Consider the following 13,052-nt stretch of genomic DNA (forward strand, 5'->3'; position numbering starts at 1 on the left):
TTATACATGTAATTTAATACATAGCGGGGGATATATATCCTAGGGGTATAAGGTGTTTGTACTCGCAACTTCTTCAGTGGCCTTGCAGGAGGTACAAGATTGCCCAATTTTCAGTTTGTATTTGGTATTTGTCGGTGATCGCGTGGAAATCGGTGAAAATCCTGTTTTTCGGATATCCCGCCTTGTCACGTGTGTTGTGACGCAAGCGTGAAGTGGGAAGTCAGCTGTCGTCGAAAAAATGAAAAATGCCAAAAAAATTGTGTTGTGAATTTTTATGTAAGAAAACCCATTTGGAATAGTTTTTTTTTTCGGCAAAACGGCTATCGTGTAATGGGAAGTGAACGACGTTTTCTTGTGCTTTAAACTGTTATGTTGTGGGAATTTTTCTATTTTGTGAAAATTTACCAGGTACGTGCTATCACATTTAGCCTATTTGGTTTCGAACGGTGTTTTTATCTGCGTTATTATCTTCGAAAGTCCTGCCGTGTATTATCTCATTTTCATTTTATTTTAAATTATCATATATTTTTGACTGTTCTTAACCTCCCAATTAAATTTTCGCTGTATGCTATAAGGAAACTCTTATTTTTGTTTATAATTATTGTTATTATAGATAAATAGTTCAAAATGGTTGTGAAAACACATCTGAAACGTACCGTGAGAATTCTATTGTTGGGAGATAGAGGAGTGGGCAAGACTTCTTTAATTCTCTCATTGGTAAGTGAAGAATTTCCTGAAAATGTACCTTCCAAAGCGGAAGAAATCACAATACCAGCCGATGTCACCCCGGAACAAGTACCCACGAATATAGTTGACTTTTCTTCAGCCGAACAGAGTGACATGGAACTGAACGAACAAATTAGAAGAGCAAGTGTTGTGTGCATTGTATATGCTGTAGATGACGATGATTCGATTGATAGGTATTTGTTTTTTTAATAACTAAATAACTGGTAATGTTAGAAGTGGTGTATTGTAGAATATCCTCTTATTGGATGCCTTTGATTAGACAAAATTATCCAGATAGTCAGTGCCCGGTTGTTCTTGTTGGGAATAAAATAGATTTAGTCGAGTATTCCACCATTGATGTAAGATAAATCAAATAAACTGATATTTGTTTGTTAAATATATTTTTTGTGTGCAGGGCATTTATGAAATAATGGAGGAATTTTCAGAAATAGAGACTTGCATTGAATGTTCCGCTAAAACATTAAAAAACATATCTGAGATGTTTTATTACGCACAGAAGGCGGTTCTCCATCCAACATCGCCTATATATTCAGTGGAAAGAGCTGATGTAAGTATAGGCATTATGAAATGTTAAATGCTAGAAGTTTAATTGGTTTTTAGTTGACAGACGCGTGTAAAAGGGCTCTAATAAGGATTTTTAAAATATGCGACATAGATTGCGACGGTCTTCTCAATGACATTGAGTTGAATAACTTCCAGTCCAGATGTTTTAATGCTCCGTTACAGCCGCAAGTCTTGGACGACGTCAAGGCGGTGTTGAGAAAGAACTTGGAGGATGGCGTAGCACAAAACAGCGTGACTCTGAAGGGTTTCCTGTATCTTCACACGTTGTTCATACAGAGAGGTCGAAACGAAACCACATGGACGGTGTTGAGGAAATTTGGTTACAACGATAACTTGAACATGTCAAAGGAGTACCTCTACCCAAGGTTAGTGCCGTTTTATTTCGGGTGTGCCGATGGAATACTGACGTTATTTTCAGTATCAAAGTGCCATCAGGATGTACGACAGAATTGTCGCATCGTGGACAACAATTCCTCACGCACATCTTCGAACGGTACGACAAAGATCGCGACAAAGCGCTGTCTCCGTCGGAGTACGAGGAGCTATTTTCGACGTGTCCCTCGCCAGCTTGGCCGCCAGATGTCAGTGCCATGGTTCAGACAAACGAAAAAGGTGCGACACTTAATCATTCCGCCTTGGTCTCGGTGTCCCCTTTCCCACGGTCACGGAGGTTCTTAGATCCAGCCATTTCCCGTCCTAATTTTTTCTCACCTGCTTCTCGAGTTTATTTTTAGAATTCGGTAAAACCATTTATTCCAATTAAACTGTTTCTTTGCTATAACGATGAAATCCGAGGGAGACGATGATTTTGGCGCTTTAATATTGTCTGTACCGTTGTAGGATGGATAACATATCAAGGATATATGTGCCAATGGGCTTTGATGACGCTAGTTGATTTGCCAAGGACTTTTGAATATTTAGCCTACATGGGCTACAACATATACGAGAACGAAACACAGGTGTCAGCGGTAACAGGTGATATATTGTTCACGTCTTGATGTCCGGTTTTTGTTATCATCGTCCTTCTCCATTTTCAGTCACCAGAGAAAAGAAGTTGGATTTGGCCAAGAAACAATCGAGTAGAAACGTTTACCAGTGCCATGTTATAGGTCCCACCGGATCGGGAAAATCAACGTTTTGTAAGAGCTTCATCAGGAATTCAATTGACGTGAGTGTTTGGAATCGTTCAGATATATGTTTAACTTTGTGTAGTTTTCACTGTTTAGAAGTTTTTATTGAGATATAACTATCGAACCGTTACTAAATCAAGTGCGCCGTGGAATATATTCCTAGTAATAGTTCTGAACAACCATGGCCATCGTTGATGATTTTTCAAACAAGTGATTTTTTAAAATTCAATCAAGGAAAAATAATTATAGGTAAATTAGTTTTTGTGTTTCGATTCAACCACCTGAGATTGTGCTTTTAAAAAACCTAGTAGGAATTGAGATCCATCCTACAATTTTTGTAATAAATATTTGATATTACGTTCAGGTGTATGTATTATACTAAATTAAACTTCGACGAGTTTTAAGTGTGCTGCTATATTTTCGCAGGTGTTGACTAAAGGATATGGTGATTGGGTCATCTCTTATGATTATATAAAAAAAATCAGAGAAGTTATAAATAAAACTAGTTATGCATAGATATTTTCTATCATTTTATTATAGAGACATTATTATTCTTAAAATTAAGTGATAAATTTAGAATTAAAGTCTTAGAGTAACTGCAGAATTGTGCTCGGTCTTCTTTACCTCTTTGGTGGACGATACTTATGTTATAACTAGCATCACTGACTCGTCTCTTTAAAATATCATGTTTTATCAAAACTTTTGGCATATAACATAAAAAGTGATGAAATATTCAAAATAAAATACTTTTTTTTAAATAACTGCCTAGGATTTTTTTGGTAAATAAAATCAGATCAAATATTTGAAATTATTTGTAGTAATAGCGAATCATTGTAGGAAACTGAATTTTATGATAATTCTCAGACTGCAGGTTGGGTGATTGCGCTAGTACGCCTATGAATATAAGAAAATGTTGTCCGTGGAGTCAAGTGATCTTGAAAAGAAGAGATGTTATGTCTGATCGACCTTTTTTTTATTAGGTTTTTGTTTGTCTTGCCTTTCTTATGTTTAGTATGGCTGAGAAGATTGCTAAGAAACACTAAACCCACTGCATGGGCAAAATATCTCCCGTGTCTGCCACTATTGCCCTTTCCAGAACCACTTTGAACACTATGTCTTATTCTAATCGGTAATTGAATCTAAAGGATCTATGTTATTACTAGGTTGATACTTTTTGACATTATTATTATCATTATCCTGAAATGATATTATTACATTTATTTAATATTCACCCATTTTCCATAATATGTATAAAAATATTGACTGAAATCAAAATATTATACAGTGGGAGTTTATAATTATAAATATTATAAGCTTGGGCCGGGCAAAGGACCTCCCTTTAGGGCAACATCTTGTGTAAAGGGTATTCAGAAGTTAAAAAATGCCAAACAGTATTTTGTTTTTAAATCCATTAACCACGGATGACTTGATGCTACAGAATCCTCCGTTTTTTCTCGCATAGTCCAAGAACTTGCTGTTGGACCAATCGGGTTCGCCCAATTGCACCGTAAACACCGTGCAAGTATACGGACAGGAGAAGATAATGCTGTTACGGGACATAAACGTGCGGAACGTGTCGGATCCCCTGCTGCCGCACGAGGTGCAGTGCGACGTTGCCTGTCTCGTCTACGACATAAACAACCCGAAGAGTTTCGAGTACCTCGCCAGGATCTACATCGTAAGCCGGCAATCTCCGTTTAAGACCGACGACACGGTTTTGCATTAAAGTAACGTTGCAGAAATACTTCGCGGACAGCAAGATCCCCGTCCTCGTGGTGGCGTGCAAGGACGACCTCGAGGAGGTGCGGCAGGAGTACCTACTGCAGCCGGCCAGCTTCTGCGAGAAATACAAGATCCTGCCCCCGCAGCGGTTCAGCGTCAAGGGCCACTTCAGGAAGGACGTGTTTATTAAGTTGGCCACGATGGCAGCTTTTCCGTAAGTCATATTCTTCGAGACCACAGGGAAGCGTGAACGAGATCTAGTATATGATTGGTCGGTTGAGCATATTAGTATGGTTATGTTCGACGTTTTTATCGTTAACGTGTTAAATAATGTAACATATTCTTGCAACTAGTAATTATTAAATCCATAAAATTCTCATCAGCAAATATCATTTATAGGTCGAGGCGATTTTAAATAAATAAATAAAGTACACGTAATATGTTTCTGACTTTGATTAATCGTTTTGACATCAGAGTAATAATAAGTAATGATTTGAAATTCATTGAAACAAGCAAAGCACCGGCAACGTTTGCCGGATTATTACCTGTGATTAATTACTATCACTACATGAAGAATTTTTTAGGGGTTTGACAACCAGACCAAATTTGTAGGTTGGTTCGGTTAGATGTTAGGACAAATCAGACATCATTGAATCTTTTTTTAACTAGAATAGAAACGAATTGGATGGATATGGAGATATTTTAAAATATATCGATATATCAATTTCGATATTTCTTTAAAAATATCGATATTTTTTTGTCACAACTGTGAAAAATATCGATATATCTGTTTTAAAAAATCGGTCATAAATATCAATATTTTTTCGGCATTCCTAATGCTGATTATTGAAATGCGCTTGTGCAGATTGAGCCAATCCATATATTACTTTTGTTCACTTCCCTGTAGTCCTGTTGTTTTTATTTTTACACTGGACTTCCTTGATGTAGGTATAAAATTGATAGACTGAAAACAATTATATGTTAATATCAATATTTATTAGATGTACAAATATTCTGAGTTAAATTTTCGCTGATAACTGTCGGAGGATTTTTTTACACATGTTTACCGATTATTTGTACATCTAGTAGACTTGGAAAAACTATGTACCGTCATATGATAACGCAGTTTTTTTGTTCAGTCGATTTCAAGCTGCTTGGATACTATTTTACAAGAGGAGGTTTGTTACATCATTTAATATTAGACTTTTAAAGTTTTTTTTTAATCTATAATTGTATTTTATGGTGTATCTCAAAAGACGTGCTTTTATCTCGACATAGTCTCAACCCATTCTCTTTTTTTCTTTTGTTTGAGCACCGATTGCCTTGAGATACACTCGATTGTCACCACAACAACAACAGCTTTCAGTGGATTTTTGTAGTACTTTTGACGAAACAATCCTTTTTATTTTCAGTCCGTTACGACGCATGGTTCATATGTTACTGTTGAGACCACAACCCACTGAGTGGTTATACGAAATTTGCAGGTTGCTAATACCATCAATATAAAGAATGTCTCGATCTCTAACAAATAATTTTCGTTCGATTTTCACCAAAATTAACCGTTTTATTTACTAATTGGCAACCATTTTTTTAGGGTAACGCGATTATTACGATAAATTATTAAACGCCGACCTTGTATACATAATAATAACTAACCCGGATGAGTGCTATGATATATTTCGTTTGTCGTTTTTGTTTTTACACATTCCGGATAATCGATGAGGTGGAATGGAAGCAAAAATCGTTAAAAATTGTGACGTCCATTGATGTAATTGCATTTTCCAATCCACTAAACCCGACCGTTCGATTAGCTGATAATTAGGCATGACCAGCTTGGCAGAAATATTAGCGTTTTGTGTATATGATGATTCAGAGTTGATGTTTACGGGTTATTGGTAATTATTTTTGTTAATAAGTTAATACAACGGTAACATGAAGAACTGCTATTACTAATTGTTTCTTCTCTATTTTCAATTTTTATGACAATTCGTAACCCTATGGACGTTTTCTATCAATTCGACAATAAAACAAAGGCTTGCTTTATCTTTTTATATAAGCCATCTAGATTGCCGGTTGTGTATCGTAAGCAAGGCAATGTTGATGGAGAATCGCTGAAATGTAAACTACGTCGTCTTTAATTAGAAATAATTCCAATGTATGTCATCTCTTTCCCAGTAATTACAAACAAGTTCTGGCCGATATCATTTTCAAAATGATAATAAATATTGAAAATACAGCCTCATATAATAGTAATTATTGTAGATATTTTTCTTTGGATCATCATATACTGAAACAATGGCTTGACCTGTATTAAATATTTGTGCATTTATTTTATAACACAAAGAATAGTGCATGTTTGCTTTTTTTTCTACCGCTTACCAATACTTTTTGAATCACTGTTTTTTTCTTGTAGGAATTTCAGGGAGTTCGGAGTGATCTCCCATGATCCTACGGTTTGGTGGAAGGCTGGTTTGAGTTTGGCCGCCGTAACTGCGGTGGGTCTCATTGTGGCGAAGGTGCTACACACCAGCGATAAAGTCAGATAAAGGATAAGGCGGTATATTAACTTGTAGTGTGGAGATTCATATGTATTGATACTTATTGTAATATATTTGAGAAATAATGATGGATTATAACTAATTCGAGGTGCTTTTAGTTTTTTTGTAGTGTATCGGCTAGATTGTTTGACTTTTATTCCTGTAGTACCTTTCTGTATGTAGTAGCAATTATTTTGTACAAATTTATAGACTTTACCTTTTAATTTATGTGGGGTTTATCCCCAGATCATTTTCTAATAAAACATTTTTATCACCTATTGTTTATTTTTTGATTTATTTAAATAACCACAAAAACAGGTGTTAAAAATAAGTTAAATTAAACATTATAAAGTACATTTCAAAGTAGGAACGAGAGCAACTCTATTATTATCAATAGGAAACCTGAAATTAAAGGAAACATTTTACCACTTCATATTTCTATAAATGATAGAACTTGTTTTGTGCAAATTTAATCATTTTCGAATAAAACATCTATAATCACCTATAGTTTTTTATTTATTTATTGAAATAACCACCTGTTAGTAACAGGTCAATTGAAAAGTCCCTGGCCTACCATAGTAAAACACTTTGTTGGCGAAATTTTTTTTTTATTCAACATAGTTCCCTTCAAGGGTGATACACTGATTATAGCGACTCTCCAACTTTTCGATACCATTTGTATAGTATGATTTGTCCTTTGCTTCAAAATAGGCCTCAGTTTCGGCGATGACCTCTTCATTCGACGAAAATTTCTTCCCAGCGAGCATTCTTTTGAGATCAGAGAACAGGAAATAGTCGCTGGGGGCCAGATCTGGAGAATAAGGTGGATGGGGAAGCAATTCGAAGCCCAATTCATGGATTTTTGCCATTATTTTTACTGACTTGTGACATGGTGCGTTATCTTGGTGAAACAGCACTTTCTTTTTCTTCAAATGCGGCCGTTTTTCGGCGATTTCGTCCATCAAACGGTCCAATAACGCTATGTAATAGTCGCTGTTGATGGTCTTTCCGTTTTCAAGATAGTCAATGAAAATTGTGCCATGTGCATCCCAAAATACGGACGCCATAACCTTGCCAGCCGACTGTTGCGTTTTCCTACGCTTTGGAGCGGGTTCATCATGTCCAGTCCACTCGGATGACTGTCGATTGGACTTCGGAGTGAAATGATGGAGCCATGTTTCATCCATGGTCACATATCGACTCAAAAACTCGGGTTTATTATGCTTGATCATTTTCAAACACTGCTCCGAATCATCAACTCGTCGTTGTTTTTGGTCAAAAGTGAGCTCGCGCGGCACCCACTTTGCACAGAGCTTTCTCATACTCAAATATTCGTGAATGATATGATGTACACGTTCAGCAGATATCTTTAGAGTGTCTGCTATTTCATTCAATTTCAATTTACAGTCATTCAAAATCATTTTGTGGTATTTTTTAATGTTTTCGTCGGTAACAACCTCTTTTGGACGTCCACTACGTTCACGGTCTTCGGTGCTCATTTCACCACGTCTAAACTTAGCATACCAATCCTTGATGGTTGATTTTCCTGGGGCAGTGTCCGGAAAATCGGCATCAAGCCAAGTTTTTGCTTCATCTGTATTTTTTCCCTTCAAAAAGCAATATTTTATCAACACGCGAAATTCCTTTTTATCCATTTTTTCACAATAACAGAACTTGCTACAACTCACAAACTAATGATACAACAGCTGTCAAATTTATACACGCATTTTTTGAGGGTTAAGGATACCTTTTTCTATGGGGATAACCATAGCTATGTCTCAGGCCGGGGACTTTTCAATTGACCTTATTGTCATTTTATGTTGATTTACAGAATATGTTAAAACCTGTTTTATAATTTATCAGACAATGAAATTTCTATCATCTATTGTTTATTTTTGATTTTTTAAAATAAACACCTGCAATTGTTATAATGCACTGCAAAAAATAAGTTAAAATTAAATGCTATAAAATGCATTTCAAATCTGACTTTAAAGGAAACATTTTACTACTTTAAGTTTCTATAAATAATAAAACTTTTTTTGTACAAATTTAATAACTATTAGACCTATTGTCTAATTTCTATTTAAGTTATGTAAGTGAAAAAAATATAATCGTAAACAAATTTTAAATAATTGTTTAATTTTGCCATGTTATGTTGACAAAGTTCTATGATATAATACGTTAATAACTGTCTTAATTATAAAGTACAATTTTATGAAAAGGTTATTCCTAAATTAAGATTCATTAACGGTAAACAAATTTATATGATAAAATATACTCAACATTTATATAAAACATCCATTTACCTTTATATAAAAATAATATAAACTATTTATTTCATTAATATGAATTTATGACAGCAGACAACTATTTAAAAAAACAAATTTTGTTTTTCAATATCATATATATAACATGCAGTATATTTTACTTTCTTCTTTATATTCGAATAAGGCATCATGATTTTTTAACTAATACGATTTATATATTTATACGGATTTATTGTTAGTTGAATTAAATTAATATTAATATTCAATTGGGAATAAATAAAGAATTTTTCTGTACTCATGCAACTACATATACACAACGACAAAAGTGACATCTACGCCACTTTCGAAAACTCAATCTCTTTTCTGGCTGTTCCTTTAGAGTTGATAGATTTTTTTGGTTACGTCCAAAACAAATCGCAGGTAATTTCAGAAAATAGAAGCCATCTATTCTATTTGGTGCTATATATCGAATCTGGAACCTACGCCCTGTGTGATTTTGTTAACAGTTTGTGTGTAAAATTTATAGGTAAAATAGAAATATACCATAAAGTTTTGACAATATCTTCTAACCTCTTAAGCTTTGTTGACAATATTACATGTGAAGTTGTTGGCGTAGTTTCTCAGGTTTTTGTATTTATTATTATTATTTTATCAGTAATGTAGCTTATGTAGTAGTAGTAATTCATCAAAATTGTTTATTTGGCGTATATGCGTAATTTTGTTCATTCTTTCTTTTTAGCCATGGTTCGCATGAATGTACTAAGTGACGCCCTCAAATCTATAAACAATGCTGAAAAACGTGGAAAGCGACAGGTCCTTATTCGTCCCTGTTCCAAAGTCATTGTTAAATTCCTTACAGTAATGATGAAACATGGGTACATTGGTGAATTTGAAATCGTTGATGATCACAGAAGTGGGAAGATTGTAGTGAATTTAACTGGTAGATTGAATAAATGTGGTGTAATTTCGCCTAGATTTGACGTTCCAATTACACACATTGAAAAATGGACAAATAACCTTCTACCATCTAGACAGTTCGGGTAAGTTCAATCATAATTTGGTGTTATGATTTGTTATGTTGTTTTTATCATCTGGTATAATGTTAAAGTTAAAATTTATTAAAGTGTTAAGGGTCTGCATGTCCCTATTTTTATACGAATTCTTAATAGAATCTAAATGTAGTTATTATGTTAATTGTAAATGTTTTATTGCAGATATGTAGTATTAACTACCAGTGGAGGAATAATGGACCACGAGGAAGCTAGGAAGAAACATCTTGGAGGAAAAATCCTAGGTTTCTTCTTCTAATGTAAATTATTTACAATAAATTTTTTAATGTAAGACACTCACTTGTTTTTTTCCAATAAATATTAAGGTATTTTATTAATGTTTATTAATTTCTCGATGAGTCTTCTTTTAATCTAAAGTACATTTATTTATAATTTGTTTGGCATGGAGGTTTGTAGAAACTTTTTATTTTAATTGGCAATCTTGGGGATCTAACTAAAGCAGTGTCTTATATATGTATAACTGTTAAGTATTTTTATTGAAAATGCTGTTGTGAGATATTAATTTTTCAGTTTGTTAATCAAGAAAAAAGTTAACCTGTTGAATTTCTTGGTGACTAAACCTATCTTGTGATATCAGCACAGAACCATGAAACGTGGTTGTTGATTTCTCCTGATTAACATCATTTAAGATGATTTTGGGCAGTCCTTGAGTTCATTAACTATGATTATTCAAAAGGTAAATAACTATAATGCAATTAGAAGATTCTTATATTGGCATTCAATCACTACTGTTGTCACAAAGAACATTTGTAGTTATTAATTATCTGTTTCTATAATCTGATTCGGATGTTCATTTTTAAGTGTGTAAAAATTACTTTTGTGTTTCTGTAACTATACTGTGGAATGTACAGAGGGATGGAGAACATGTTTTTATTTTAAAAGTGGTAAGCAGACTACTTTTTTTGGTTTTGTTTCTTTAAAAACAGATATCAGTTGGTTTATTCACCATTACATACACAACATGTAATTTAATAATCTTTAATTTAGTTATCTTTAATTCTATTTAAAAAAAATTGTAGTCTTTTGCTTCAAATGGAATGTCTCGTTCCAATTAAGGAATTACTTGGTGAGTTTAGCGAATATAAATTGGCAGCATATTCAATATATATGAAAGAAAGATGATTTTATTACTATTAAACTGGAAATAAAATTATAATTTATTCCATAAAAGTGGTTACTATGATTAGTCAATCTAAAACCTTTACAATTTTCTATTAGAACTTTGGAATAAATGGTATACCAATTCTGTTAAAACGTAACATTGTCTAAAGGTCACCTACCGAATATTCTGTAAATAAGATAAGTTTTTGATCTGTTTTTAGCTTACTTACCACATTGATTACATGCAGGTTTTTATATTTATTAGGTTTTAATGCATTTTATACCGAATCTGATATGAATAAAGTTATTCATTATATTTTGTATTTTAATATAAAGATCCAACTTTCCCTAGCGTTACGCCACTGGAACCCTAGGCCACGTGCTTCTCCCACTGTTTTGTTGTCATTTTTTGAATTTAGTTCGCGTACCTGGCCGTTAGGTAGCGCCGCCGGCGTCCAAATGCCTCATTGGTCATTCGCCTTCGTACCTGTGGCGCACGCGCGGCAAACTTTTCAACAGAAACATGCAGTTCGGAAAGTTGCATTTTGCGCGACGTGTGCCGTGGCTGAGCGCGCGCTGAACAGTTGTCTCTCGAATAAATTCCATTTATAATAGGGAAATAATAACGAATCCGAATCGCAAATTGTTAATTTCGAATCGACTGTCGCGTACGGTGTCTTATTGTGTCACGGAAATGATCATGGGAGGCTGTTGTGTCAAAAGGTAGAACTTCGAACGACCGTAGAGCGAACGCATCCACAGGTGTCATTATAACTTTGTCGAACTTTTGCGACCAGTGCACAGTGTTGTTTCCGGATTTTCTGGTGTTTCGTTGTATGAAAGTGAGTTCGGGGGACTTTTCTCGTGCGATGAGTGAATTGTTATGTTAAAAAACCTACGGTTAACGTCGACCTTGGCTTGTATGTAAACATAGCAGTTCTTCAGGTATACGTTAATCAACATGGAAGAACAACGTAGGACATTGAAATTGTGGAACCTGGGAATTGTTGGATTTTATTTTTTAATCGTCAGTTTATCGAAACAGGCCGTTTTAGCAGGTAGGTTTAGTATTTTAATTTGTTTTGTTGGTCGAAAATTAAAATATTTGTTGTCTTGTCAACTGTCAAAACTTCTACCAATCAAATCAGAAAAATGTATCGTTTAATTTTTGCGGGTAAACGTTTTAAAGTGGACCCACCGCAGTCTATTAATCCCGTATTTATTAAAGCCGGGCCCGTTTTCTGGTTATTTTGTCGTAGAATTTTATTAGTCCCGTTGCGTGAACCTTAACGTCGGCCCAAACGCTACATCGCCGGGTACTTTACGAGGAAAATATCAAAGCTTTTTCCGGCTTTCCGTGCTCGGAGCCGTTTTCTTCGCATTTAGAACTTCCCGCCCTTAATTAGCTAGATTCCGTATAACGTCACGGCATTAGACTTATTGTTTTTCCCTCGGTATTGTTTCGTACCGTTAAATTTATCCGCTAGTTGTTCCCTTTGACGAACTTACCGTGATTGCTCGGGTTAATTTAACGTAAACAGGCAAAAACGTTTCGATACCGTACCGTCTTAACTTTACCAAAAATTTATTGCCGCTTCTATTTTGGGTATGAAATTAAAAAAAAACATTATAAAAAGGAAAACATATAATTTTAATCAATAGACATTTGATTAAAGTCACTCCGAGTGGTTTAACGAGAACATATCGAGATATTAAAAAAGGATTTCGTGCTCCTAGTGTACTTCGACTAAGGTTTCGACATTATTCATGACCTGAAATGTACGCTATGTCTCTAAGTAGGTCATTATACTTGTTTTTATGTAGATTTAGATATAGTAATGGCCTACCGAGATATGTTAAAATTTCTGGCGTGTTGATCTATTTATGTAAGTGCTACATAAAATATTTGTTGTT

The 13,052-nt window shown here is 34.5% G+C and overlaps 3 protein-coding genes across 14 annotated transcripts in view; all 3 read left to right on the forward strand.

Moving 5' to 3' along the window:
• The first annotated feature begins 16 nt into the window (after positions 1-16).
• Miro (mitochondrial Rho GTPase) lies at positions 17-6,978 on the forward strand. 5 transcript variants are annotated; one of them, XM_076409082.1, is made up of 13 exons: positions 19-408; positions 614-920; positions 977-1,085; positions 1,142-1,294; positions 1,348-1,676; positions 1,730-1,923; positions 2,152-2,286; positions 2,349-2,479; positions 3,904-4,119; positions 4,181-4,377; positions 5,303-5,341; positions 5,576-5,647; positions 6,577-6,803. In XM_076409082.1, the coding sequence occupies exons 2-13, from the start codon at positions 628-630 to the stop codon at positions 6,707-6,709; spliced, it is 2,001 nt and encodes a 666-aa protein (XP_076265197.1). In that variant the 5' UTR covers positions 19-408; positions 614-627; the 3' UTR covers positions 6,710-6,803. The 5 variants fall into 5 exon arrangements, 4 of the variants coding, with proteins under 4 accessions (XP_076265194.1, XP_076265197.1, XP_076265195.1 ...); XM_076409079.1 differs by lacking the exon at positions 5,303-5,341 and having other exon boundaries at positions 17-408; positions 6,577-6,978; XR_013006411.1 differs by having other exon boundaries at positions 4,181-4,549; positions 4,614-5,647.
• A 2,306-nt stretch (positions 6,979-9,284) lies between these two features.
• LOC143199338 (small ribosomal subunit protein uS8A) lies at positions 9,285-10,312 on the forward strand. Of its 2 annotated transcripts, none has more exons than XM_076409091.1 (3): positions 9,285-9,387; positions 9,707-10,007; positions 10,182-10,312. In XM_076409091.1, exons 2-3 carry the CDS (start codon positions 9,709-9,711, stop codon positions 10,273-10,275), a joined length of 393 nt encoding a protein of 130 aa, XP_076265206.1. In that variant the 5' UTR covers positions 9,285-9,387; positions 9,707-9,708; the 3' UTR covers positions 10,276-10,312. The 2 variants fall into 2 exon arrangements, with proteins under 2 accessions (XP_076265206.1, XP_076265207.1); XM_076409092.1 differs by having other exon boundaries at positions 9,359-9,493.
• A 1,375-nt stretch (positions 10,313-11,687) lies between these two features.
• Positions 11,688-13,052, forward strand: part of sdk (sidekick cell adhesion molecule) — a 315,853-nt gene continuing 314,488 nt past the window's right edge. For 6 of the 7 annotated variants that reach the window (XM_076409053.1, XM_076409055.1, XM_076409051.1 and 3 more), the window contains exon 1: positions 11,950-12,196. In XM_076409053.1, the coding sequence (XP_076265168.1) occupies positions 12,100-12,196 (97 nt within the window). In that variant the 5' untranslated portion in view covers positions 11,950-12,099. Of the gene's footprint in view, positions 12,197-13,052 lie in introns of all 7 variants that reach the window. The other variant, XM_076409057.1, reaches the window with a different exon arrangement.

The sequence above is a fragment of the Rhynchophorus ferrugineus genome, unplaced genomic scaffold (assembly GCF_030347505.1).
Source record: "Rhynchophorus ferrugineus isolate W39M unplaced genomic scaffold, kcgeb_rfMv2 rfM7, whole genome shotgun sequence".
NCBI lineage: Eukaryota > Metazoa > Arthropoda > Insecta > Coleoptera > Curculionidae > Rhynchophorus > Rhynchophorus ferrugineus.